Source organism: Rhea americana, unplaced genomic scaffold (genome assembly GCF_003343005.1).
Source record: "Rhea americana isolate MKP2758 unplaced genomic scaffold, rheAme1 scaffold_11, whole genome shotgun sequence".
NCBI lineage: Eukaryota > Metazoa > Chordata > Aves > Rheiformes > Rheidae > Rhea > Rhea americana.
The window spans coordinates 4505350-4533340 of record NW_028185150.1 but is presented as its reverse complement, the minus strand read 5'-3'; the positions used below and the strand labels follow the sequence as shown (position 1 = coordinate 4533340).

Here is a 27991-nt window from a genome sequence, read left to right as displayed (position 1 = left end):
GAGGATTTTAAAGAGGGAAAGCAGAAGGGGCAGGGCTTGCTCAGAGAGAGAGAGCAAGCAAACAGAAAGATTCTAATATGCCTTTAAACCAACCAGTGTGGTCTTTTATTACTACAGAAGCAATAAAAGTTTTCCCTACTAGAGGCTTTGTTCCACTTACTACGACCTTTAACATTACAATGCTTTCTGACAAAAAAATAGTTATTCATATGCAAAAGATGTCTCAGTGCTTTATCACTTCTTATGAGAAAGCAAGTTAACAACAGTTACTGAATTAAACATTGATTATACCTCAAGAAGTAAACCTAGCTCAAGGTTCATTGCAGAATTTAGGTCAAACTTAATCTTTTCTTAAATTTCAAGAAATTTGACTTCAAATACAGTGTTTCTTGGTTGGTGTGCAACTTAAATAYCTGCACAGGTAAACTGAATGTTTTATCAAAAGGATGTTCATGTAGGCTATATTCCATCTTTTACTATCTTGGACAGTTAAAATCACCATTAAAATCATCTTTTAAAAATCACTCCTTTTCCCTATYTCATCCTTGGGTCTTTCATTTGACCATGGCCTTTTTAGAAATTATGAGTTTTAGTCTTAGAAGGACCTGCCTTCTGAATGACTCACCTGAGATCTCACTTTTTAAAGCAAGGCCTTTATAATACAGTAAGTCAGATTAGTTACTTTGAAGAGCCCAAGAGTAATTGTAAAAATAACTGTGAGAAGTTCTACAGAACTGTGTCTCCCCTGCTGCTGTCTTCCCTATCACAACCTTGAACTCAATGCAACAAATGCCACCTATCTAAACAGAAGTCACTGTGAAGTTAAAATCCTTTGCAGGTTTACTATCATTGCTAAACAAAAAAAGTAGTAATTTTCCACCCAAACTATAGGTATTTTAAAAGGCTTTGATCATATAGAAATTAACCTACCAGGAGTCTACTTTAACTGATTTGTGTTTGTTTAATACTGTGCTGCTGTATCTTTGAGACTTTGATCCAGAGGGAGACGCCTGCCAGAGAGACTGTCTTGAACTTTTTCCAGTACTGTGCATCAGCAGTATTTGATCAATTTATCTACTGTCGAAGTAGGAGACAAGGTTACTGTGAGAATACAACACAGCTATTCCCTGTAAAAACTGCATGTTTGGCTTTGCCAAGAGTTGTAACAATTGTACAGTATGTAAAAAAATAACACATGCTCAACATCCTCCTTTATATCCCAATATAATTTTGCTTCATTTACCCAACTAACAACTTTGAGTCAGGACTGCTAGATTTAAAAACATTTGCAAACAATGTTTTTACAGTAGGCTGAATTTACATTTGCACCATCAAAAGAAGATTGTCCACATTAACTGTTTAATGAACTCCAGGAATTAAACCAGAATATTCACAAATATACTGATATCAAAGATCAAGCTATTCAGTAATACACAGAGCAGAATGCTTTATTTCACTATCTCAATTTTATTTAAATTAATGCAGTCTTCAATATCATATGCCTCCCCTCTCCAATTTTTAAATCAAGTATTGCTTACTAATCCTAGCCCCAAATTGGTAAATATTCCCAGAATTTACAGGGACAGGCCAATCATTAAGTTGGTCAGTAACCTTGAATGCCAGGTAATCATCAGCTGCAAAAACACTGAGACAAGATGCTGAAAGATTTTTTAATTCATTTATTACCTGTGCACAAGAGAAGTAACTACCAATAAAAACTCAAAAGATATACAGTATTTTTTACATGGTGGTTAAAAGTAATTAGAATATCACATGACAATGAGTGAAAGTAATGCTTCCAATTACAAATCATAATACATGTTAGAATCTCAATGGAACAAGCCAAAAAGCCTTAGAAGCAGTTTCAGAGCACAAGGCAGCGCTCCTTTAATCCACACAAAGATTAAGGTAATTCACAATTAATCTTTGTGACTATTGAGACAATGTTATAATGCAAGTTTCTGTACAATCAGATGTAAAGAGATAACCAGAACAGCAATTCTAGTATATTTTAAATGAATTTGCCCAAGCACTTTTGCTGAGATGTTTACCAAAGATGCCGGAAGATTCTACACTGAAAACATGTCTTACAACTCTTTTTTTTTTTTTTTTTTCCCCTTGGCTTTTTTGGTTACTTATAATTTCATTCTATTGCAATGTGTAAATTTCTAGAAATGAGCTGTCTCCATTGTATATATTGTGTTTATACTTTATACAAATAAAAGCAAAAATGGTAGATTACTCAAGTGGTATAAATCTTACAGCATTGTGCTAGCAAAAAATACATGCCGAAGTCACAATAAGCAGTATTGGTACCCACAAATTATAGCTTCAATTAATTTGTTCCTTTTTAATTTGTATTCTACATAAATTACTACTGAAGGCTAATGTTTAAGTAGTAAATAAATTGGACAGTTGTAGGTCAGACAAAACCTGCTCACCCAACTGTGAAAGCTGATACTGTTTCAAAAAATCACAAATAATGCAGAACAAAGAAATGTGATGCATGCAACAACTGAGTGAAAATGCATTGATTCCCACTGTTTGAAGAAAACTACTGCACTTCACCTTAAAATGCATCGGACTGATTTTAGTTATAACAAGACAATCCCAAGAGTCAGAATGAAATAAAGCAAGTATTTTAAAGATTTAAGAGCTGTTATCAAAAATAAATTACATTTTTTCAAGTTAAAGAAACACTGCTATGAAGGCTGAGAGCCAAGCAGCCTTTCAATAGCTGCATTGATATCTCCTCCTGTTGCTATTAGAGCTTGTAAGTTTGCTTCACGGTTCAGAAAGCCCATTGCACTCAGCTGCTCCAGTTGTTGCTGAAATCGAACTTCTGGATTTTGTAACTGCTAAGAAGAAAAATGTCAAGGTATAAAGGCACAATACACATTTGGCAAAGTACAGTATTTAAACACAGTTCTGCACCATTCCCTGTCTTTAATAATTTCTGCACACATCATTTCTAAGTTCCCAAAACTAGACTATGACAAATCCAATTCACAACTGAATTACTGAGCAAGTCAGACTAGCCTCAAATTTTAATGGTATCTACACTTACGTGACATTTTTGAACTACAGGAAGTGTTGCTTGTTTGACAAAAAGAGAAAAACATAGTTAAATAAGGTAAATTGTGTCCTGAGAACAGTTTAAGTGCATATAGATATTTTTCAAAAATGAAACAGTTTAATCTAGTAATATGGGACAGCAGGATTATGGTGATCTCACTGTTGGCAAGAGTGAACATGGCACGCTTTTTATTCTTGGCATAACATTTACCTCTTATTACAATGATCCAACTATTCGTTGACCTAAATTAACCAGATTCTTGTTGTTAGAAAACTTCAGCCTAAGACAATTGACAGCTGTGCTTTGTAGGTTAACCCTGCTCATACATAAACTGATGGCAAAATTCTCAGTGGTTTCAGTGGTATGAACTTCAACTCACAGGGATTTTTAGAATAAGACAATTACATGAAAATAATACATTTCAGGTATATAGGATTGGAGTAATACTCATAAGTCAATTTTCAAAAACCAGTGAGACTATTTACATATCAACAAAAGATTCTGCAGCTACTACTAATTTCCCCTTTGTTCTATTTTAACAGTTTCATACATTGATAAATTCTTTCCAGTATTTAAAACATGCATATCTTTCCAAATCTGTAAAATGTAAAAGATAGCAACTGAAACTAAAACACTTCTTCCTCATCTTCTTCCCCCAAGCAAAACTAAACAGAACACTTAATTCCTACTGTAAGATTCAGCAAGATCAAAAGTGAAAAGTCTAAGGGAATATGGTTTCCCACAGCTACACTGATCACCACTGTTTTGTGGTTACCTAAAATAAAACAGTAATAAAACTACTTTCCTCTTAGATCAGCAAACTGAACTGACTCACTCTGTGGCAGCACAGGAGGTAAGAGCAGGACTGCACCAAGGATACTGGCTACCTATCACAGTATAAAGATGCTCTTTCAACGTAGYCCACTTGAAATACCTCTTCACTGTTAGAAGTGTCCTCCTCCCCTTCAGATCTGCTCTTGCTCACCACTCTACAACCACTTGAAAAGCTGCCACCTTTGCTGGGTGTCTGGAGCCTGAAAGCCTGAATTCCACTCAGGACATTAACACAAGRTACTATATGGGCTGGGCCTACAGAATGGCAGGCAACATCCTGCAAATTCAGTCCCCAGACAGCCTGGGTGTGGCTATTCTGAAATGTGGGACTGAAGCTTAGTCAAAGCTACAGAGTAATACCCAGCAATGCAGACACAAAACACAGATATAATTGTTCAGTACGCTTAAGCTGTTAAGGGTGTATAACAATTAACTGTTCAGAGGACACTTTTACTCAACTTTTTCGAGCATTTATTTTCATAACTACAACACTTTCAAGCCTCCTCTTCTGTCCCTTGGCGAGAAGTATTCAGCAAGCACTCTCCTCAGCTCACACTCTCTAATGGTTTACATTGAAAAAAATCAAAAAGAAGAGCCCTAAAATGAAATGATCTACTTTACCTGGGCATTTGCACCAGCAAGTGCCTGCAACATTTGCTGAACAAACTGTTGGTGACTAGGTTCAGCAGCTCCTGATGGTGGACTTGTGTTTTCACTCGGAACGGAACTAGGGACTGTGGACCCTGTAGGAGCGCCAGCACTTCCCAATCCACCTAAACCAGGATTAAATCTGCACAAATGACAGAAAGATAAATGCATCATTTTAATAATAATAAAAAAAACTTAATTGTAATGTCTCTTCCCATCATATCTTGGTAACTACAGAGTAAATCTGTCAAATCAGTGTAGGAGCAGGTAACAAAGATCATGCATCACTTTTTAAAAGCGCTTTGCAGACAAAAGCACGACAGATTCTTGAACAAGTTTAGAGAAACTAAAAAATGCATGAGGAACAGTCTGCTAAACTGAATAAACCTATACATCTAAAACGAAAAGGCAAAAAGGTGAAAGAACAACACAACACAAGAGAAAAGTAAATTTCTATGACAAATTCTTACGCTGGTATAAGTCCTGGTGCTTCTGTTGCTAGTGTCTGCAAGCCCTGCTGAATCTGTAGCAAAGCCTGCATTGCTCTAGGGTTTGACATAGCTGATAATGTGTCAGGATTCTGCATCTAGGAACAGAAGACAAACCCACTATTGAATCATATACCGACATTCAAAGTTAATCTTTAACACCAGACACTATATAATCTGACATGCTTTCAGAACTTGCCATTTCTCAACCTTTTATTTCAATATTTACATGAAATCCTTCAGATATTTTTTGAAAAAACTTTCACAGAAGTTGATCAATGTGCTCCCTGGGCTGAACTAAAGGTTTTCAAATAAGGAGTACATAAGGAAAAGTATTTTTCATTACCTCTTCCAGGTAACAAAAACTACCTTTTCTAGTCTTCCTAGACTTTACCATTTTCCAAAGTCATAGGAGTGTATTAGTCCAATGTAATTCTAAAATCAGTCTCCTATATCATATTATTGTAAGCCACAAGGCTGAAAACAATGAAACTTGATCAAAAGATAACTAAGTTATTTATTTTTCCTAATTAAGTTCAAGCCACAGCTGTCTGTTCATAACAATTTGTGCATCTGTTCACATCTACAGTGCCATCACAACCTACACACATACAAACACTCTAAAAATACAGTAACAAGCAGATGTGTAATATTCAAGAACTATCACTCTACTGCAACTAAAAATTGGTGTTCACATCCACAGATGATTTAAAAAGAAAATCCATCTAATTTTTGAGATTAAATGTGCAAAAGTGGACTACTTTAGATATGAAACCAAAACTAAAGGCCRTTGTTCACCTCTGCTTAGAGATGCCACATGTAAGTGAGAAGCTACTTGTTTCAATAACAAGTGAGGCAGTCTTGGTAGTCAGACCTGCTGCAAACAGCAGACAGGCTGATTAATYTTAGCAGCCCTCACCTGGCAATGATACCAAGTTCCTTCTGCAGCAAATATAYTTTTGATTCACAAAGAACTGCATAGATTAAACTCTGTCTGCTGCAAAACAGAAGTGCAGAATACAGCACAAAGAACACATGACAACTCTGTTACGGAAYATGGGTGTGTTATGAGACTTAAGAACAGCAAGTTTTTAGTATTCTCAATTTGTCTCTTGGATTATCTTCCTGATAGAYAGAAGTCAGATATATCAAATCTATAAGCCAGTAAAATTTACCCAAGTTCTTAGAGAATAAAAACATTTTAGGTTTTCGGAAGTAAGCTGCTGTGATTAGTTTAAGAAAATGATCTTTAARTCATATATTACTGTCTGATATTTGGAGTTGTTTTACAGAAAACTGTGGCCCAACAATTCTCTGAGCACTTAGGTGACTTGTATCTTACCTTCGTTAACACTATTAATTCTAGTTGTAGAGTAGCAACAATTCTTAGTAATATTTTATGCAAAAGGACCTGCTAAATTATTCACAGAAAAAAAACTAAAGCGATATGGATGAAAAGAGATGCCCAAAAGAAAGGAAGACAAAAAGGATTTTTGCTTCCTTTGYATGAGCAGCACTGATTCACAGATTTCAAAAATGCAAATTTGGTGTTAGCGCTTCAAATACTGCTGAGTCATCATAAAGCAGTGTCGCTATTAAATGCTACAACCATTCACTTGGCTAAAAAAATTACATAGTTTCTTCTGAACACTAAACTTGCTGCTGTAATTCACATGTATGTTAGTAAATTATTTTACTCATAACTGACTACCTRCAATGAGATGCTGGCAACACACATTTACTCTGACTTACAAGGACTGCCTAATGATGGAACTCCTGCACTGGATCATACTTTCAAATTCTGAAAATTTTTCTTACTTCTATGTACAGGACACAGTCCTATTACACACACTTAGACAACCAAGATCAAGCATATATTCAGGCTGGAATTTCACTAGTATTAAGAGGGAAGTCTGATGGTAGGTCAATCTTTACAGGCAGATAACTTCAGAACTCACTCCACTTCTTCTCAGTTTGCTTGTGATTTGCTACTTTCAAGTCACAGTCTTTACATGTCTCTACATAAAAACTTAGGCAGGGTGGAGGAGGTATAAAAAAAAGACTATAAAAGCTGATTTTACTAGTGGAGAAAACACTGATTTTTTTTTCTTTAATTTGCAAAACAAAACATGTAGCAAACAGGTCTTCTTTGACTGGTGCTCTGTAAGAATAAGTCACTCCTAAACAAAAAAGCAATATCAAATCAAAGCAGTTTCACCAGCCACATCCMCAAGTATTCGCTAAAAGGCAGGTTTAACTTTTCAAAAGAACAGAGAGATGAATCAAGTATGTCTTCATCAAGAGCCAATCCAACTCTGGTGTTTTTCCTTGATTTGGCTAAAAGTAGATTCTGTTATGTATATTCTCTTCAGCTTCAGACAATTTGCTGCAAAACTGCTCAATGAATTGCAGACATTTATTAACAACAGCTAGTATCACATCTTACTTGCTGAAGAAAAGTAGGAAGATGTTGCCTCATTTGTTCCTGCAGTTGAGGATTTCCAGCAAATAAAGGATTATTTAGCATCATCTGTGAGAAAAATATTTCAAATATCAGCAGTAAACATTAGCAAGGATTTTAAGACAACTACTTACCACACATCCATCATACAGAACAAGATAATCATCTATGAAACTAACCTCACAGAATAATTATCTCCTACTTCTCCTTTGGTCAGAACTTTTTGCAAACCACCAGCCTGAACACTGACTGAACTGATTGATCTCTCTTACCACACCCTCAGCCAAGCTTTAAAAAACAAAAACAAACAAAAAACCACTTTTAAAGTGAATGCTGTGCCAGATCCTTGCCAAGGCAAATTCATTTATGTTACAAGAAAATTCTTTTCTGGTCAGATGATAGTGACAGCTTTCTGTAAACATCATCTGAAAAAAAGTCAGGGATATTTTCCAACAAAGTATGTAATAAACAAAAGATAGTRTGTTTTTCTTAGTCCAAGATTTGATTCCAGATTATTATTGCTGTAAGTAAAATTGGAAAGCACTTCTATGATACCATTCATGAAACAGCACGAAGTATCAGCACTTTCTTTTATAGCAAGCAAGGGTCATAGATGAAAAATGAAAACCAGATTAACATCTAGATATAGCACCAATTCCTTCTACTCCACCTCTCTCCTCCCAAGCTACTTTGGATATTTACTTACTAGGAGATTTATTTTAATTTACAATCAAAGCATTTTTTTGTCTAAGTGGTTCTTGGTTAGGSCACAAGTTTAGGGCTGACAAAAATCATACACTTAAGTTATTTCACAAGAACACCTGGCATGACCTCCAACTACAAACCAAAGAAACTTATGGCAACAAATTATTAAAAGTAACTAAGTAATAATTTCAATGAGCTAGTCATTTATATACTTCAAAAACTGGACCGTTCACAACAAACAAGTTATTGTTGAGATATTGGCAGAATTATCCTATAGTGAAAATACAACTAAATCACAGATTAAACTTTTCCTCCACTTTAATGCGCACAACTAATTGCCACACCTAATGCATTTACCTGTACTGCAAGATCAGGATTCTGGCTTAATGACTGCATCATGCTTCTCATGTATGGTGCAGACAACATATTCTGCATAAGCTGTGGATTTTCTGTTATCTGCTGTAACAAACTCTGCATTCCTGGTGTGTTGAACATACCAGCTTTTAAAAAAGTAAAAGGCCATATTAGTAAGCATACTATCTATAATCAAATTAATTATACTACCTAAAACTGGTATAATTATTTATTTTTTAAGAGTTTCAGGCCCTTAAATACACCCCAAGGTAGTTCTGCTTACACAGGTGCATCTGCCCCAGAAATAAGTTAAGACAAAAGGCTGTATTCAATAAGCAGTTTCACTAAGTGTCCACATGGTTAGTCGTTTTCATGTTTGGCTCCAAACAGGGAGAGTATCACTCATCTACAGATCTCCCCATTTTTTCATTTTAAGGCAGTACACAACCACTCTTAGCTTTTTTTTTTTTTTCCCCCCCAGAGGACTTTCATAGAACATTTGGCTAGTATCAAAGCAAAAAGTATTAAAAAAAATTGAATCAAAATCTTTCTTTCTAATAAAAGAATCAGTTCAGCAAACTCCTTTATACAAAATCTACATACAAACCCATACAATTGAAATAACAAGCATACCTCCTAGTCCAGGTCCCAAATTTGGTATGGTTGAGCTCTGTCCTGTACTGCCAGAGGTACTATTTCCAACATTACTACTGCCACCGCTCTCGCCACTGGTACTGGTACTTGTTGTGGAACTCTGAGAGCTTGACTGAGGAGCCCAGGGATTTGGTAAAGGATCTCTATTTTCTGTACGAGACGGCTGGCTGTCCCCTCCTGATGATGCGTTGCTTACTAATGAAGCAAATGGATTACCCCCAAACTACAGAGGAAGAAAAAATAAACATGTATCATCTATTAAAGCTAACTACTTTAAAGTCTGTTAGAGCAAGTTACCTTTCCAAGACTATACATGAAGATAAATGTTGATGGCTCTTGATCAGTTCTATTCACCAGGCTAAGGTAAGTCACAAATACTTTCAAAAGATACCAACAACAAGAAAGAGAAACTAGCATCTTCAATAAGTGAGATAACATTTCATTTTGAAAGCGGTATTGTTACTATACTACTACTTTGATCACAGTAAGACTGTATCTTGCACAGCTGTTTTGAACTTCGAAAACAAACTTCAAAGTCTTTTTTCTTCTCACCTTAAGTTCCAAGTTACTAAACATATCCTTAAAAATTTTTCCTAGGTCTCAGAATTTAAGTCAAAGAATTAAAGAAATTTGTATTTAGAATATTTAATATAAAAATTCAATAACTTTAATATAGCTTCTCAAATGCACAAAACAGTATCGTTATTCCTTCAAATATAGGGAGCACTTAATTTTCAGAGGAGCAGGCCACACTGACTTCAAGCTTCCTGACTTCAAGCTTTAAGAAATTACATTTTGTCAAATACCCATCTGAAAAGCTACATCATTTACTACTTTTCTTTTCAGATAAACATTAACTTTTAGTGGTGCTTGTACTCATTTCTCACCTGTTCCTGTGCTGCATTCAACATTGGCTCCTGAATATCAGTGTACATGCGTCGCAAGGCATTGTATCCACCCGGTATACTTTCAAGGTTGCTCAAGGCTCGGTCTTGGTTTCGCATCATTTCCTGCATCATTGCAGGGTTTCTAGCAAGCTCTAATGTCTAAGGAAGTGGAACGTTTAATCTGTATTAATAAGAAATCCATTCTAAAGTGAAAGCGTCAGCATTTGGCAGTTCCACAGTTACTAATGTCTCAGTTTAAAATTATGATTACAGCCAAATCAAGATGTCAGCTTAGTGGGAGTCAACCGCAACTGATGTTTAGCTTTTGCCACAACCGTTATTATGCTGGTTGGGTCAGAAAGCACGACTAAACGAAAAAAAAAAAAATGCTTAAAGGCACCATCTTTTTCTTTCTTCTCCTTTTCAACACAATATATTCCTACCATTTCTAATATCAGGACAGCGTGCAGCTTATAATGTGAACTTTAAAAATAAATACCTCTGTTTTCAAAAGTCTCCATTCGCTTCTTGATACCGTCTGCCACTTACTGCATGCATAGGCGTATTTTATGTACCTTGTAACTTTAGCAGCATTCAGAGGTACTCGCAGTTAAACTTGAAATAAGTAGTATTCTGGAGAATTACTACTTTTGGTAAAGTCAATATTGGCTAAACAACAGAAGATTTCAAGCACACACAGCGGCATTCAATTCTAAACTCAAAAGATACGGTTATAAACTCTTCAGTACCTTTTATTAGCTTTTATTAGCCCACAATTATGCTGCAACTGTTTTGAATTACCGGCCTATTTCAGACACTAACAACTAGAAATAGAAAAACCGTAGTAGGTCACTATAGGCTACTGATGTTTCTAGCAGGCCTAAATTCCTAAATACAAYGCTTCAGCACTCATCTAAGCATGTCCAATTTTTTGCTCTGTTGTTCATGGCTACAGTATAATCAAAGGTCATGAACTTGCAGCGATCTTTCTACATACCTGTCTCATTATATCTGGATTATTCAGCATGTGACTGATTTCTGGATTTCTCTGTATCAGTTGCTGCATTTGAGGGTTGGCCATAATTAACTGCCTCATCAGGTCAGGATTTGAAAGCATGCTCTGAACAAATGGATTTTCCATTATCTGAACCATCATTTCTGGGTTGGACATAAGTTGTCGTTGCATCTGACTTTGCAACTCTGAAAAATTTGATGTATTTAAGCCCAGGCTGCTCAGACCTGCCAAACCTCCAAGGCCACCTTTAAAAAGATGAAAAAATATAATTGAACTTTCAGCTTCTGGTGTATTTCTAAACACATCCAGGACCTTCCTAAATATGAAACACTCAAAACATCGCACGCTTCAAAATAATGAAATCCAATAGAAATTTCGCTATTGCAAGGCTGTTCAGGGGTCACCCACTGAGATGTCTGTTTCTTTAAATAACAAGACACTTACCTAAAAATCCAAACAAACTGCATCTGAAATATAACTTGTTGAAATTCTAAGAACTTTTCTTCTCTTTTTTTATAGCTAAGGTACATCATGTTTGATTTTTCGGGTCTCAAGTTTATCACTCATACTCTACAATATATTTATAGTAATTATTTATAGTCTAACCAAGAGCAGACATATAAATAAGAGAGATCTCTTAATATAATGCATATTCCCTATTCTAATTAAAAGGTGAACTCTTCTGTTTAAAGTGTAGCCAAAAGCAAGTAATGCTCTAAATTCTCTACTTTTGCTGAGTCCAAAACACAAAAGTTTCAAATTTTTAGAAGGTACTAGTCAGTCTGAAAAACTGTTTAAACGTAAAAAAAGCAATAACACAAGTTAGTTTTTTCTAGTTTTACTTTTCAGAAAGCAAACGAGATTAAAAAGCATAAGTCACAAAATCCAGTGTGACTATGGAAAGAGACAGTATTTTTCATCAGTAGACTGTGGCCTCTGTATTCCTGAAAGAGAAGATCGACAGTACTATCAAGACTCAGAATCTGAGAAATATTGGCTGCTAAGATAGCAGTAATTTTGYTACATCTGTTCCAAATATTGGCTTGATGCTGGGGGTTCAACTTCTTCAATACTCTCCTCATGCCAATTTAGACACATTGTTGAGAACCAGAGACTGCAAGGAGTTTCATTACCCACAGTGCCAGAATACATCAGTTGCATCTTACCACTGAAGGCAACACAGCACAAGTCTGCAAAGTTCCATCTATAAAAGTTAAGGAAATCTCTTTCCTCTGACAATTTGCTTATCAGTAATCTTTTACAACCAATACCACAGAGTTTTATAATCAGCAATTTTTTTGAAGTCCTTTTTACATTAACACAAATCTCCAGCAACAATTATCTGAATCCTAGAAAATATAACCACCCATAACAAATATTCTTACCCAAGCCAAAAGAGCTGCTATTTGTTGAAGATGGTGTTGAGGTACTACTGCTTGATGTTGATGTGGTAGCAGTATTCCCAGTGGCACTCGTTTGTTGAGCTGGGTGGTCTTGCGATCTTAAAAAAAAAAAAAAAAAAATTATAACATGGTAGCTTAAGTCACACAATTTAATGCAGCAATAATGTTTATATACTAAATTTACATTTTATCATTTCTCAAAAAAAAAAGTACATTATTACGTCTAGATGGCTTCCTATAACAAATCATCCTCAGACATCTGTAATGTGATCAGTTCTTCCAAACAGCAGTTTCAAACATTAAGAAAATGGATGGCTATCCCTGCAGTCATTACAACCTTTTCATCTTATGTCTGGGRTGCCTGCCAATGAATTGTTTCCCTACCTTGCTTTAGGGATCCTTAGTCTTATCCCACTCCCTTCAAAACAGTACTGATTCTATACCCAGGGTTTAAAGAAATAAAGCCTGGCAAGATTTATTCCATACCACATCCTTAATAGGATGCCTCACTGACTGCAAAATTCAGTTAAAGTCTTATTTCATCTCAAGACAAATATCAGAATCTCCATATTCTTTAAGAGTAAGAATAGGGCAACAGTGTAGTTAAAGCCACCATAAACCAATACAGGCACTAAATGCCACATGCCCCGTTTATATGCTCACCATATCCATTTACTGCACAGGCACGAGCACAGGTGGTGCCATGTGGTGAAACAGATCAAGGAACTGAGCAATTGGCTAAAAGCTAACCTGGCCTCTATTCAAAATGAGAGAGGCTAGTTTTACCCTCATCAGCTCCCCTATAGGTTAATTAATGACATGCATGCATGTTTTTGCCTAACTACAGCACAAAATAACTTGCACTTACTATGCACTAAGCCCTTACAGAAAGATTTGATTATACAGCGTACTAAAGTTTATTCCTCAATTCATCTCAGAGTACCTTTCAGTGCAATAAAATTCTGTGATTATTTCCCTAAAGCAAAGACCAAAAAAACCCAACCCACCATCAAAACAAGCTAGAGGGATGCCTTAGGTCCATACTCCTCAAAGGCTTCCCTGAATTTTCCAAAAGTTCTCTTACTTCAAGATAAAAATCACCACCACATACAGAAATCAAAAGGAGTATGAAATCCTGTGCGTACTTTCAAAGTTCTTTCACCAAATCAACAATGTTATTTTACAGCAGCCCATGTGCTAGTATGCCCTACTAATTTGACCATTATCCTTATGCCAAGCATTCTTGTAAATAAGTAAACAAAACGTGGCATGCCCAGTCATGAAGGTATAGGGTGCGACGAGGCCTAATAACCTCAGTCAAATTCCCACTGATGTTCCGTCTGTGAACCAAAAGACATGATTTAAGTCTACAAGATCTAAAAATTCTGCTACAGCTGCTATTAAAGTCCATAATGATTCCTATGAATCTGGTTTTGCATACTGGAATTTGTATTGATTTCTTGTTTACTTTCAGGTCTATCCAAACACACATGGATTAAGCTGAGTGAGAATCATACTAGAAGAAACCATCCAGATACAAGCTAATAATGCAGGTACCCTAGATACTCAGCTTTGAAATAAGTGGCCCTCACCTGAGAAACTGCATGAAAATTTGGGCTCTTGCAGAAAAAAAAAAAATTAATACTCTAACAGTAACTACCAACACAGAACACAAGACTACTACCATTAGCCAAGCAGCTGCAACTTCAAAGGTCTTGAAGATCRTATGTGGCAAAGAATTTTCTAACGAAGACATTTGGTTTCTTTTTGTCTCAGAAACATATTAATCCTTTCTCTATAAGCAAAACAAAACAAACAAAAAAACCATAAAAACCTCTTCAGTTCTGCAATAGAGAAACTCTCTTTTGAGAAGCAACTCTACCTCTTAACAAGCAAAAGAGGTTTTGCTGAAGACAGGAAAGTAGACAAGAATGTAAAAACCGATTGCCTATTTCTAAGGTATTTATTTCAACATCACTGCTTAATCCATACATAGGAAAGAAATTACTAAGCAGAAGAAATTTCTGCAACATGTTTAGATGCAGATGGAAAGTAAGCAGCAAATATGGAAGTAATTTTCTTGAGAAATGAAGGGCTTTTTTTTTTTAAAAAAAAAGGGTTAAAAGTTGTTGTTTATTTTGATGTGGATAGTTGTTGAAAAATTCTTAATGCATAGTACTGCCATTTAGAAACCGAGAGTATATACCCTAAAWATATTTCTTTGTCACAAGTCTTTCAGTGACTCAAATTCTTATAAAATACACATAATATTAYACATCTATTTCAGCATTAAGTTTTCTTTTGTCAAGTTGTGAACATATTTCAGTTTTTTACTTGGAACCTTGTACAGAGAAATTCAATGCATCTTCACTACCCATTGGTAATCACTACTACTTTGAAACCATATTGGCCACCTTAAAGATTATATCAGAAGCTTCCATTACTTTAGAAACTGTTTTCTGTAAACACTAGAATGTCATTACAAAATAGACTAGACTTGATATATGAGGATTCCCATTTGAAATCTATGTATCTGATACTGTTTAGAAAGGAAATGATCACCTTTTTTGGATCTGGTTTTGGAAGAGCACTTTTGTTAATTCAGATACGCAGCACCAGTAGCCACTAGCACCGCTATTTCAGCACTTAAACCTATTGCAGGTCCCAAGTTAAAAGTATCCTACTATTGCTACCGTATCTTCTGAAGTCTCTCTGATACACTCAAAAGCGTATGCACAAAAAGTAGTAGTTTTAAAATTAAGATTGGGATGGTCATCAGTAAATTTCAAGTTGGAAGGAGTAGTGGGGCAGGGCAAAGAAGGAAGAAGGGAAGTGGTCTACCAGGGCTAACTGAAAAATGTTTTGCAAGAGACAAGGCTCCAGGAGAGAGAAGACTGTGCTATTGGGATGCAAGCACAGAACTGAAGACATCACTTTCAGGGCGCCTAAATTAAGGCTAATGGTACGTGTTGGAAGTTTTTGTTACTCTTAGGTCTTTGCAACTCAGTGACGCCTAGAACTGAAATGTGTAGGTTTATTTTCCTCTTTAGTTTCACGCTCTCTTCTCCACCATCTGAAGTTCTTCCACAGGAAAAGAGCCTCACCACAAACAAGAGAGGCATAAGTAGAAAAGGAGCAGGAATGCTTTTAGGCTAGAAAAGCTAACATGTTGGCTAAGCAAGTTAGATTCAGATGAGGAATACACAGTCCTAGTTACTGAAAGGATTTTTCAATTACTTCTTTTGGTTTTGGTCATTTCGAGGAAAATTAGATGCAGATGACACAGTTCAACCTTTCTCATCACCACTTAAAAGCTGCCTCCCAGAAAGAAAAATTCTTAAAACCCAAGACTTTCTACTCAGTCAGATGAATTAGTTGCACTACACCAGTTACCTTGTAGGCATTTTCCTTCCCTGTATTAACAGAACAGTACACAAGGATTCACTGTAATTCTTTGCATGTGAAAAGCAAAGCTGCATAACAGACCTTTATGGACAATGAGAGCTGATATCCAAGCAAATTATGGGGCAAAACTACACTATGACTAAGGAACTGACAGAAGTGATTCGGTAGTAATGGTTCAGTTTAGAAGGTAACATTAAACTTTCGAAAAGTTTATGCATGATATATGGGATGCTTCTCTTGTTTAAATGGAGGAGCACATTCACTGCATTTGAATGTGTTCTGTAATCAAAGCTAGGTCTGCCCAACATTCCTAGGAATTAAGAATATTTTTACTTCTTATGAGGTAAATAGAAGATTGTTTATCGGTAAGGTTACCTGTTTTGTGTTTTGATGACCAGGTGAACAGTAAGTCCATCATGAATTCCATGTTGAGTCAAAGTATCTTGATCTTTTAAAATTTTTCCAGCAAATATCAACACAAGTTGATCGGTGTGGGACTTGAAACGCTTAGAGATTTCTTCCTTAAACTAAAGGAAAAGTTATTATCCAGTTATGCAACTGAACACTGAACTTTTTATAAAATTTAAGAAAGTGCTATTTCATTCACATTTATTATGCTCTGCTTTACACAATCTAGAAGTACGATTAAGTTTTCTCAATATTTTTTGCCCAAAGAAGACCAAAAATTAAGTCATTCCTGTGGCTTCAATCAGACATACATCTGCAACACAATAAAAATAAACTGGTATGCACATCACTGACATCATCCATTGCTAACACTCTGAGGATGCTATGTCACAATTTTTTAAATCAGTCTTCATTTGTACTGACACTAAAAGGAGCAGTATCCTTTCTTATATATATTTTTGCAGTGTTCCATGTGTCAAAACCAGCACTCCTTTTCATACAATCAAAAGTTTCAAATCTCAACACAGCTACATGAAACCCTGTTCCAGCCTTAGGCATGGTGAAGAGCCACATATTTCAGTTAACCATAAAATCATGCCGAACTGAATATGGAAAGCAATAGCATTCCTCCTGCCGTCTTAGCCAACAGTAAGCAGATTATGCTTCAAYTGAGTTTTGACCAAGATTCATTATTCTTCAGAAAATTACTCTCACAGAAAGCACAAAGTTGACAAAATGTAAAGTGATAAATACCTGAGAAAAACATTAAGAAATAACTTGACTATAAGAAAATCAGATAAATTTATTCAACATGATCACTTAGTAGCTAAAGTAATTTTGAAAGGTTTTTAAAAGCAGCTAGGAAGTCTTCTAGAAGTTTACCATATTTAACATTGTTAAAGTGGTATGGTCAACTTAATTTTAAAAGGATCCCATTCCAAACAACCTAGTGAATTCTCATTCTATACAGAAACCCCAAATATTAATCCTGCAATAACTTATTACTAAATAATTGTATTTCATAACAGGCAAGGAAAATACCACTGGTTTAGGTCTCACCTTCAGTGTCTAACTGCACGGGTCAACAATGTAGGAAGATTAAAAACAAACTCAAAAAGTGAGTCTGAGAGACAACAGAAGTAAGAAATCACTGTACCTGGGTAGCAATGCGTTTGGTCATTTACAAGTTTGCTCATGCAGAATTGTACCAGTTCTTACAGAGGTAGTTTACAAGCTAGCCTTGACACTGGTAATATTTAGATTTGGAGACATTATAGAAAATCATGTAGTCCATTCCTGCCCAAAGCAGGTTACTTACCTAATTTACTCCTGACATTTATCTAGCTTGTTCTCAGAGGACCTCGGTGACAGACTCTCTAATTCTTAAAACAAATTTGTTTCAGTGCTTCACTATCCTACTTCATTGTCCTGTCCACCATGGACAATGCAAGTAGATTGCTCTTCTCCTTAGAATAAAGGACTGCAGCAAGACTAAACTTTCCTTGAGTCATGTTCTCTAATGCAATCATTCCCACTACTCTCTAGATTTCCAGATACAACAATGTATTTCTGAAGCGTAGGGCTCAATATTCTACATAAAATCTTATCCATACTTAGCAGAACAGAAGGATAAACTCTTCATCTTATATGCTGTATTCCCACTTATAAGAAAAAAGCTAAAAAAAAAAAAGAAAATATCATTTTAACAGTGTTGATTCATTCAACTGCTATAACCTCTAGACCCTTTTCTGTAGGCAACTATTTAGCCAGTTGCTTCCCATTCTGCACTTTCTGGTTAGTTATCCTTAACAATACACATTCCAGTTTATCATAAAAAAAAGCAGAAATCCTCAAAATTTGGTACAAAATTAATATATAAGAATAGAGAATTACCATACTGTGCTATACCAAAGAATAATCCAAACTCGTTTACTATCACATTTTCTACAATACGCTGTGACAGCAAATTCCCCAACTCAGTTGTTGCAAAAAGGCAGATGCAGTAGGATAATGCCAGTCAGATTACTTTAACTTAATTCTAAACCAAGTCTGGCTATACATTTTTTGAAGCAGCTATATCATGAGGTCAAAGAAACAGAGATACTTCTTATAGATCACAACCACACTGTATCTAGTATCACCAATACACAGGCACCAAAGCACACACACTTTCCTCTCTCTGCTAAAGTGTAGCCATGGTAATTACACGATCTGAAACAACACTTTAGTAAGAAACAAATGCAACAGTCAATGTACTCGCACAACAAAAGCACTCTTAGAGCAATGCATGTGGATGATCCAAAGGGCAAGGAATTAATCTCTTTCCAGCCAGGACAGTAAAACTGTCATGAATACTCAGTCACTTCTGGCTATCTAAAGCATATCTACATTAAAAGGCTAACAGAGCTGCAAAAACTGTCAAATCTCTTCAGCAGCATCACTTGCATTCAGTACAAACTCATAACTCTACAAGGAGAAAGTTATGAACAAAACTGACACTTCTGTTTGAAGTTTCACCTACAACAAAAGACTGTAAAATACCTATGTTACTATCTGAGGTATTTTGCAAGTCAGTCTCCTGATTACTGTTAACAATCAAAAAATACCACCTATTAACAGTTTAGCACATCAACAATTACTTTTTTTTTTTTTTCTGAGGCAAAGAGAAGCAGGTAATCTAAGTATCTGTAGAGTCCTGGAAACAATTTTCATTACAAGTGTTTTTTAAAATTGTTAGCATCTAACATGTTGCTTCTGAAAAAGCTATCAAAATATAATTCGATCTTCAGCATCACCTGATCTTTGCCAATAATGGAAGAATATTAGCTGTGGGCTGGAGTTTTATACAAATCACTGCTGGCTGCACTGCAAAATAAAGGCAGTGAGGGTTAGAGGTGCCTGGAAAAGATTTTTTTTTTTTTTAATCATTCTCTGTGGGCAAACATTCCTCATTATTATTCTCAGTCTGACTGCTAACTGTAACTAAGCTGCAAGATCATTTTCCCCCATAGTAAATGGAAAAAAAGAAAAAGAAAAGGTTTCTTTAGATTCAGACAGTGAAAGGATCAGGGTAATAATTGGCAACTGCATTCTTACTCCCACAGGCCTTTTCTCTGTAGTTTTTACAGGACTCCTCACCATTCTTAGTGGCAACAAATAACTTGGGGGATGAGGTGCTCCASTGCCACAGAAATGAAAACAGTACAACTTCTGGAAGCAGTTAGATGTGAGCAGTATAGACAACTTGCTTCATTTTCTCTTCCCTAAACAGAATAGCAAATAGCAGTACATATCATCCCAAGTGCCTCAAATCAAATATATGCAATCGACATCAAAGAGAGGAAAAGAAAAGAGAAGAAATCGTAATTAATACACATTTAGGGTGCTGTAAGAAAATAAACTCTGGAAATGGTTACATTCTCAAGTAAACACCTTTAGTATCACAGTGCATAGTGTTGTACTTGTAGAGCTGAGCTAGACAACTCTATCAGAAAATTCGAGGTAGTGCTTTGTAACAGTTTGTCACCTGGGGAAACCAGAAGAGGAAGAAGTTCAAAGTCTCACTGACTGGCTGGAAATTACATCTGATTCTCATTACACTGACTCTTCCCTTTTAATTTTAACACGTAGCACAATAAAAAAATGGTTTCAGATTTGTTTTACTGTTCAAAAAAAAACATTTTTAATACTACTATGCGTTGTGATATTAAAGATATTTGCTCTTATCCAAGCATAAAAAGGGGCCTGAAGATATAAAAATAAATGTAGTGTTTTGCCACATTTAACACATACCATGGTCATAGAAACTTGTTCTTCCTATTGCTTGAGTAGCTGAAATCAATAAATATAAGATAAAAAGTGATGTTAACTATGCAGACATAACGAATGGAAAGACTGAACGAAACAAGATTATCCACCTAAACAGATAGAAGCCTGGTTTCCTTAAGGGAGGAAAGAAAACAGGGGGAGGAGAGAAAACATCTTAACTAAAGTGAATTAATTCAAGGTTACAGACTTCTAAAAGTAGGGTAAGTTGTAGATTTGACATGAATTAAGCAGAGATGAAGCCAGTCTTGTTGAAGCGCCTTGCTTGTATTAACAATTTACCCCAAGTTAATTTATTTCTTCCTAATAACACATTATACACACACACATATATATTTAAAGGACAAGAGCAGCGTGATTTTTGACACAGAGAACACTTTTAGCAATACTCCACCACTTCTTTTCACTTTCGGTGTTTTCCACACCAAATATCCTCAAGTTCAGAGGACCTTAAAATTCAACCAAATACGCTAACAAAATTCCACTCTTCTGTTCCAAGGTAACACACACACATACACAAAAGAAAAGATTAAGGTCCGCAAGTCAAGACAGGACTTTATTACACCTGTTTCATTGTCTCTTTAGGTTTTTTCCACACGTAGATGAATACAACTCTGTCAATGCACAGTTCTAAACAAACACAAAGGGAATCTAACTTGCATTCTCATAACTGAGCTAGTTCTAGTAAACATTTGTTTTGTCACTGAACACAGCAAATGTCTGAATACACACGAAGTAGAATAGCTGACTAAAATGGACTTTTTTGTACAGACCCTTTGCAGCAAATCCATACTTTAAACATTAACTTGTTAATGTCTGACAAGTTGGCCTAGCAAGATCCAATAAAAAAAGTGATCCCAGATGAAATAAAATCTTCAAACAAGGCTGTCTTTTGATACATTATGATCATGTGACAATTCAAAAGCTTTTTGCTGACTCACAGTATGCCATCAAAACCAGCAACCATAGTAGTATTACTGCCTATTCACATGACAAAGTGCCACGAAAAAGAAATAAAGAGAAAAAAAAATCAAAAAATAAACGAAAAACAGTTTCCCAATTCCTCCTAATCTTGGTTTTAGTATTAATCTGAAAGAAGCCTCATGGAATTAAACATTCAACACTCACTGAAATCCAACCTAAAACAGACTCCTAAAAAGGGGCAACTAAGCTATAAAAAAGAAACAAAGTTGCTGACTCTTCCCAAACCAAATTCTGTTTTTAACAGAGTGGTGGATGACATGGAGACAAGGGTTTTGTATCCAGATGGCAGAGTTGCAATTTACCTTCCCCACAGTCCCTTAGATCGGTTTTTATTACAAAGGCTGATTTTCAAATGATACTACCTTATTCAGAACTATTGTTTCAAGTCATACACCTGTGATGACTTAAACTTTCAACTGCTGTAACTATTAAAACACATAGTTAAGTGTATTAATTGGATTCTAGTCTTTCTTACACCCATGCCCCAGCAGTTTTAACAGAGGCTAACTGCTGACATTGCTAAGCTCCAGACTTCTTTCATACAACAGAATTAATGGCTGTAGGTCTTCTTAACCTAAGTAGAAAAGAAGAAACAAAAGGAAGCAAATTGTTAAGTTTTCCAATACACTCAGGACAATATAACTGCTGATAGGTACAGTCTCCTTTCCTCATGAATCATATCTATTAAACCTACAATTGTGAACTGAAGTGATTCAATGAAAACAAGACATATTGCACAACTGCTGGACACTACACAGAAAGGACAAGAATTTGTGGTTTCAAGCAGAATATCACTTTTGGCACAGTCCATGGCTTACAGCAGAGAAAGTACAACCGCAGTATTCCCAAAATTAGTTTCCTGCAAAGGTTTTTCTGACTTCCATGACTCAACAGAGGGTTACTATCTTTTTGTACCTAGAAGGTAACCCTTGTCAATTATACATGCTAGTTACAACAAAATCATCTCCTCAAATYTCTGCATTCAAATCAAACCTATGAAATCAAAAAAACTTCTTGAGTTTACAAGGCTAATAGTCCAGAAGAGAAAACTAAGGCAACACAATCTGACCTTTCCAGGTAGCCTTTAGCAAGCCACTCTGCTCCTCTGCACCTTGAGTGAGGAGAAAAGTGAGGAGAAAGAATTAGCAAGCACTTACCTCCCTGGTAAAGGCACCCTGCAATCTAGAGACTGAAAGTGCTGCACTAGCAACAGAGTAAGTCTGCTCTGGAGCAAGTCAGAGATTGGAAAGGGGCATAAAAGGATTATGTGTAAATAGTGATTCTTGCAGTACAGCTGCACATTGAGAACCAAACCTTATACTCATTTTCACATGAGACAACATAAGGCGTTTAATTTTTCTACTTACCTGGAAAGACACTAGGCAATATCCATTTTTCCTAAGGGAAAATTGCCATTTGACTTACATTGCCAGCAGAATTCTTACTCATTTGACCTTCTAGGTAAATATCTCTAAATTGTTCAGCTTTAGCAAGTTTTAAATTTAAAGTGATACAGAATATCAAACATGAGTGAACTAAACCCAGCTATAAAACCTTTTCACTCCATCAGGGCTAAGGAACTATTAATCTCATCAACAAAAAGTAGTCCATAAAAAGCAGTTTTCCTCATATCCCCATATCATACACAATTCTTAAGTTTTTGTCCCAACTCCAGTTTCAGGCAGTTCATGACCCTCCCTGTAAACCCAAGGTTTATAGCCATTAGGCTGAGAAATTGATTGCACTTTAAAACAAATATATAGAAGAATATCTTACCAAAATACCTCTGCAATAGCTGTTAATCCATTAGGGTGTATTTTGCTATTGACAATATTAACAGAATAGAGAAGAACATTTTAAAGTTTGGTGAATTTTATGAGACTGAGGAGAGCTGATCCAAACAAACCAAATAAACACATAGTAAATTAGAATAGGGAGGAACAGTGTATTTGTGCCTTATTCGACATGAATAGATGGTTAAAGATTTTTTTTTAAATATTGAAATGTCAAAATGGAATTGTTACTCTGCATAATAGTGTTTGCAAAGCAGAGACTTCAGAGTATTATTTCAAAAGACACTAATACTCTATTATATCTGCTAGTCACTTACCAGAAAATACTTGTTAAGTATCTAAGTTACACAGGCRCATCTTTAAAATATCTGTAAACTAACCCAACTGTCAAGAAAGTCAACATACTGTCTTCTAAAGGTTTCTATTCCATCAAAGAGCTATTTACGATTGTTCTAAATAATTATTAATCAAGTTTCAAACTCTGAGAAAAAATGACTTATGTGCTAAGTAGTTAATCAAACAGGGTTTCTTTACCTCATAGAAACATGAAAATACAGCATACTACAAGGCTGACTCCATGAACACAGATGCATTAATTATGTGTTTCAATACACTCAGACATAAAACAATGGAAAATTCAGCCCTTTAAYTCTAGTGCTAAACAATCCATGCACTCCACTTCCTCAAGTGCCAACAGAAAGCTAGATCATAGTAACAAAACAGAACAACAGACTGGACTATTACGGAGTTTCAACCTCTTTTGGTTGTACCATTCAGTAATCTGTGGACTACAGCAAAAACACTGAGCCAGAACTGAATCACGTTAAAAGAACTGAAACTAAGCTGACCTTATGAAATAAAGTATTTTAAGAAATATTAAAAGCATACACAAGTCAGAAAAGAGACTCTGCTACCCAATGCTCCCCTAATATGTACACCTACGTGATCTTTTTATGGAGGCCACAGCCAATTTGCGATTGTGAGAACCAGGCACAAGTTTGAAACACTGGATTTACGGATTTGAAGTTTCAACTGCAATCTTTAGTTCATATTCAAGTTCTAATTAAGAATACAACTCTGCACAGACCACCACTTGTCAGAAAACAGAGTAGAAAAATCATGTATATATAGTTACACATATAATTCAGTATGTCAGCATTTTATTTTAAATTGAGCACACAACAGAAAACACGTATTTCAGGAATATAATTAGTGTACAAAATATACTATAAACTGATAAATATATTATTACTGAAAACTATACTCTCTGCTGGAAAAATTACATTAAAAGGTTGAAGTTAAATAAAAACTGAGTTAAAGCTGTTTTCTATGGTTGTAAGAACTAAACTTGATTTTATTAACCTTTTCAAATGGATATTACCCTGAAAATTTCAGACTATCTAGGAACTGACAATATTTCTCTGCAAGAACTGTGGGCTTCTAAAATTAACAGTGGTCTTGGCCTAATAGTTAAAAAATATAAGGCAAGTCATGTTATCTTGTTTCATAGCTGTAGTGTTCAAAAAATTCCTAATTTGGTATCTTGCAGTCTATACACACACTGATGAACAGTAACTCTGCATCAATTACAACAAAATCTTGAACATCACAAATTTCAATAGTGGGCTGTGCTGGCATTCCAAGAAGTGCACCACAAAGYCTCAGCAAGTTTTAACATGAAGACATGAGAAGTCTACAACGTGACCACTCAGTCACTCTGGTTATAAGAGCTTTACCAAAAATACATTATTAAATCAAGTTTAGTAAGCAAGGAATTAYATACACTCTATTTCCATGACCTCACAAAATAAACCAAACTTGCAAAAACAAAAAACCAGTTTTACTGAGCTGAAGTCTCCTGTGTATGGGAATTCCAAGTCAGCAGGCTTATAGGTATTCATCTACCTAACATGAATAGAAGTTTCTGCACAAAGCAATGTACAGGCCTGCAGGTTCAGTATCATATCCAGTCAAGAAAGCAAATATATATGGTCCATGTCCTAATACTAAACTGAGCATAGCTTGGCTCAGTCAAATAGCTTCTATGGAAAATAAGACAGGTAGGTAGCACTTACATTAACCGACCTCCCCAAGTGGATCGGTATTTAAAGGTTATTTTCCATTCTAATCTATACAGTGCTTGTTTTAGATGCGTAACATACGATCAACACAATAAACCTTATGTTACTTAAGTCTTCCAACATCGGAATATCTTCCTCAGCTTTGAAGAGTTGCTAATCTGGTTTACATCAACACAACAACATAAAATACACTTTGCATAGCCCTAGATTTGGCCCCAGGACCCAAAATACTTACCTAAAATACCTCAAAAGATAWGCTCTGGCAGTATTCTGAAATTACCATAAACAAATAAAAAGGAATCAAGTCACTGAGTCATAATACCAGCTACAGAAACATAACTGAATGGCTTTCAATTTGCTATATGAGTTTAGGCCAGCTTTTTTTTTTCTCCTCACCTGCAAATACAGCAGACATTGCTGGCCAGCCTGTCCCAATAAAATAACCCACTTGTTGACCCCAAGTGCATTTGAACAGATGTTCAATTTCTTTCTTATTTGAGACTAAACTATCTTCATGGCTGGCACTAGAAACGTCACATCTATTGTTGAAGTTTAATATTAACAACAGGTCATCTTTGCAGTTTAAAAAAAAACAATTAATACTGTCACATTATAGGGACTGCAAGTCTTGCATTTTTTGGTGCTAGCTGTGACAATATCTGGGAATCAAAGCAAACAGAGGTCCCACAGGAGCAGCAGCAGTCTTATTTCACAGGAATCAAGATTCAATTGTAAATCTAATCTGATAATAGCATCTGAAAGGAACATCAAGACACTTAAAAGTTTAAATTTATATAAACAATGAAGATATTTTAAGCAATACTTTCTATTAATCACTTAAATTTATACTTTTATTGAAAACAGTTGTTCTTTTTTTTTTTTTTTTTTTTTAATAAGTTTAACTATTTCCATTTTCAAGTTAGTCTACCAGAAAAGCTGGCATTTTCACCAGGTTCATGTTTGAAATAATCTTCTTGAAGTCATAGATGCTACAAAATTCACATCTTAAGTAATTTTTTTAATACTTCCTTAAGCACCTAATTTAATAGCAATCAAACAGCTTTTCAGGACAAATAAAGTCTTTAAGTTAGATACAATGCATGATGTTTTCCAGGNAAAAAAAAAAAAAAAAAAAGGAATGCTAGGAATTTTAGCACAGCTCCATTGATGTTACTCACAAATCTAGGGAGAACAGTGAAGTAAAAAAGTGCCCATTTCACACTGAGATTCCTGTGAAAGTGCTGGACTACCAAAAGCAAATACAAGCATTTCACCTTTGGGAGAAAAGCCTAGAAATTGAGCTTGTAGACAGAGTAGCAGATAGCATGCAATACTGCAGCTGCCAAAAGACTAGTGAAGACAAGAGAATCTCATCTTTTTGGCAGCCGAAAAATAAATAGACATAAAAAAAACGGACTTCTGAACTGCCCCAAGGGTAACAACTTGAAAAAAATGCTAGCATTTTGTCTCTTCACAGCAACTAGGTGGAGCAAGAGTTTGATAATGTAGCCAGGGTGCTGGCTCTGAATTACACGCTCACCTTTTGTATACCCCTCTGAAAACAACACAGCGTCTTTAGGCTCATTAATAACTAACAATTTCAAGCTCTAGACACCAGTTGCACTCTTTCACATGTAACCTGTTTTTCATGAGGGCTTAGAGTTACTAACTATGCAACATAAACCCCGAAAACCGTGAAGTCAAACGCAGTTGCGTACACTGAATTTTAGAAAAAAATTTATGGAAAACAACACAAGCTCTAGGTCTCCTTCAGATAGCTTCACCTTCTAGAATATTTTAGCATACTGAAGCCTGCAYCTTTCACAAGCAGGAGCCTCTGGCTTTACAGGCACCCGCCTCATACTTTGACTTTTTTTTATGATTTGTAGCTTGCTGGTCTAAACAAATGTAGTCCTGGTCAATACTTGCATGGAAGGCCTCCAAGTGGAAAGCGCTGCAGGAAGTAAGTGTCAATGATTCAGTAGGTGTCACTGTTTCTGCTGAGCCAAAGGCACTATGGGACACTGACTTTCGTAAGAATACAGAACAAAAACCCTGACAGTCCAGAGTTCCCGGACAGTACCACGATGATAACTACTGTATCAATAAGTAGCACACTAAAGAGCAGCACAAACTTTGTATTTATAAAATTTGCAGTAGCGATAAACTAAAAACATGATTTCCCAAAACTTAAGACATAACTCACCATAGCCTACTTGCTCTAAGGCCAGTTTTTGACCAGAACTACTGACACTGCAGCAGCACTGCCGTGGCGGTGCAGGTGACGGCACAGGCCTTCCACAGCCGCGGTAGTCAGCCAGTGAGGCTGCTGCCACCAGGCTGACTCAGCTCGAGAGAAACGAGCTCCATCCACCTCCCAGCCCTGCTCACAGCATTGCAACCGGGAAGAGAAGAGCCGAGGGGGCGGCGGCCAAGCAGGAGGTTTCTCCACCACCTCCGCCAGCCTCCCGCGGCGGCGACCCGGCCCCGCTGCCGCCCCAGAACGGCTCGGCAGCGCTAGGCACGAGCTGCTTTGTCACCGGCCAGGCCCGGGCCCAGAGCGCGGGAGGCGGAACCGCGGCCGTCGGGCGCGGCGCGGCCCCCTGCCACCGCGGCCCCCTCACCTGCCGGATGCTGCTGGTCTCGGACACAGCGAACTCCTCCTTCTCCTTCGGGGTCTTCACCGTGACTTTGATGATCCGCGGCTCGGCGGCGGAGCCCTGGGCGGGGGAGCCCGGGGGGCTGCGGCCGCCGGTGGGGCTCCCTGCGCTCTCCGACATGGCGGCGGGGCGCGGTTGGCGGGACGGCGCGGCTCCCGGCGCTCCCGGCGGGCCCTGCGCGCCGCGGCCTCGCGCCCCCACGGCACTGACTCCCGCAGCGCTAAACGGAAACTACCCGGCTCGGGCGCGGCGCGTGCTGATGACGCGCCGCATCGGGGAAGTTACTAGAAAGGGGCGCTGCCCCCGCGGG

General features: G+C 36.7%; 1 protein-coding gene across 2 annotated transcripts; it reads right to left on the bottom strand.

The window, feature by feature from the left end:
* Positions 1-1664: 1664 nt before the first annotated feature.
* Positions 1665-27991, bottom strand: UBQLN1 (ubiquilin 1). 2 transcript variants are annotated; one of them, XM_085313419.1, is made up of 11 exons: positions 27646-27991; positions 16306-16457; positions 12508-12623; positions 11105-11367; positions 10108-10266; positions 9200-9443; positions 8570-8712; positions 7493-7576; positions 5029-5144; positions 4532-4700; positions 1665-2858 (listed from the first exon to the last, which is right to left on the bottom strand). In XM_085313419.1, the coding sequence occupies exons 1-11, from the start codon at positions 27799-27801 to the stop codon at positions 2703-2705; spliced, it is 1758 nt and encodes a 585-aa protein (XP_085169545.1). In that variant the 5' UTR covers positions 27802-27991; the 3' UTR covers positions 1665-2702. The 2 variants fall into 2 exon arrangements, with proteins under 2 accessions (XP_085169545.1, XP_085169554.1); XM_085313428.1 differs by having other exon boundaries at positions 1665-2855.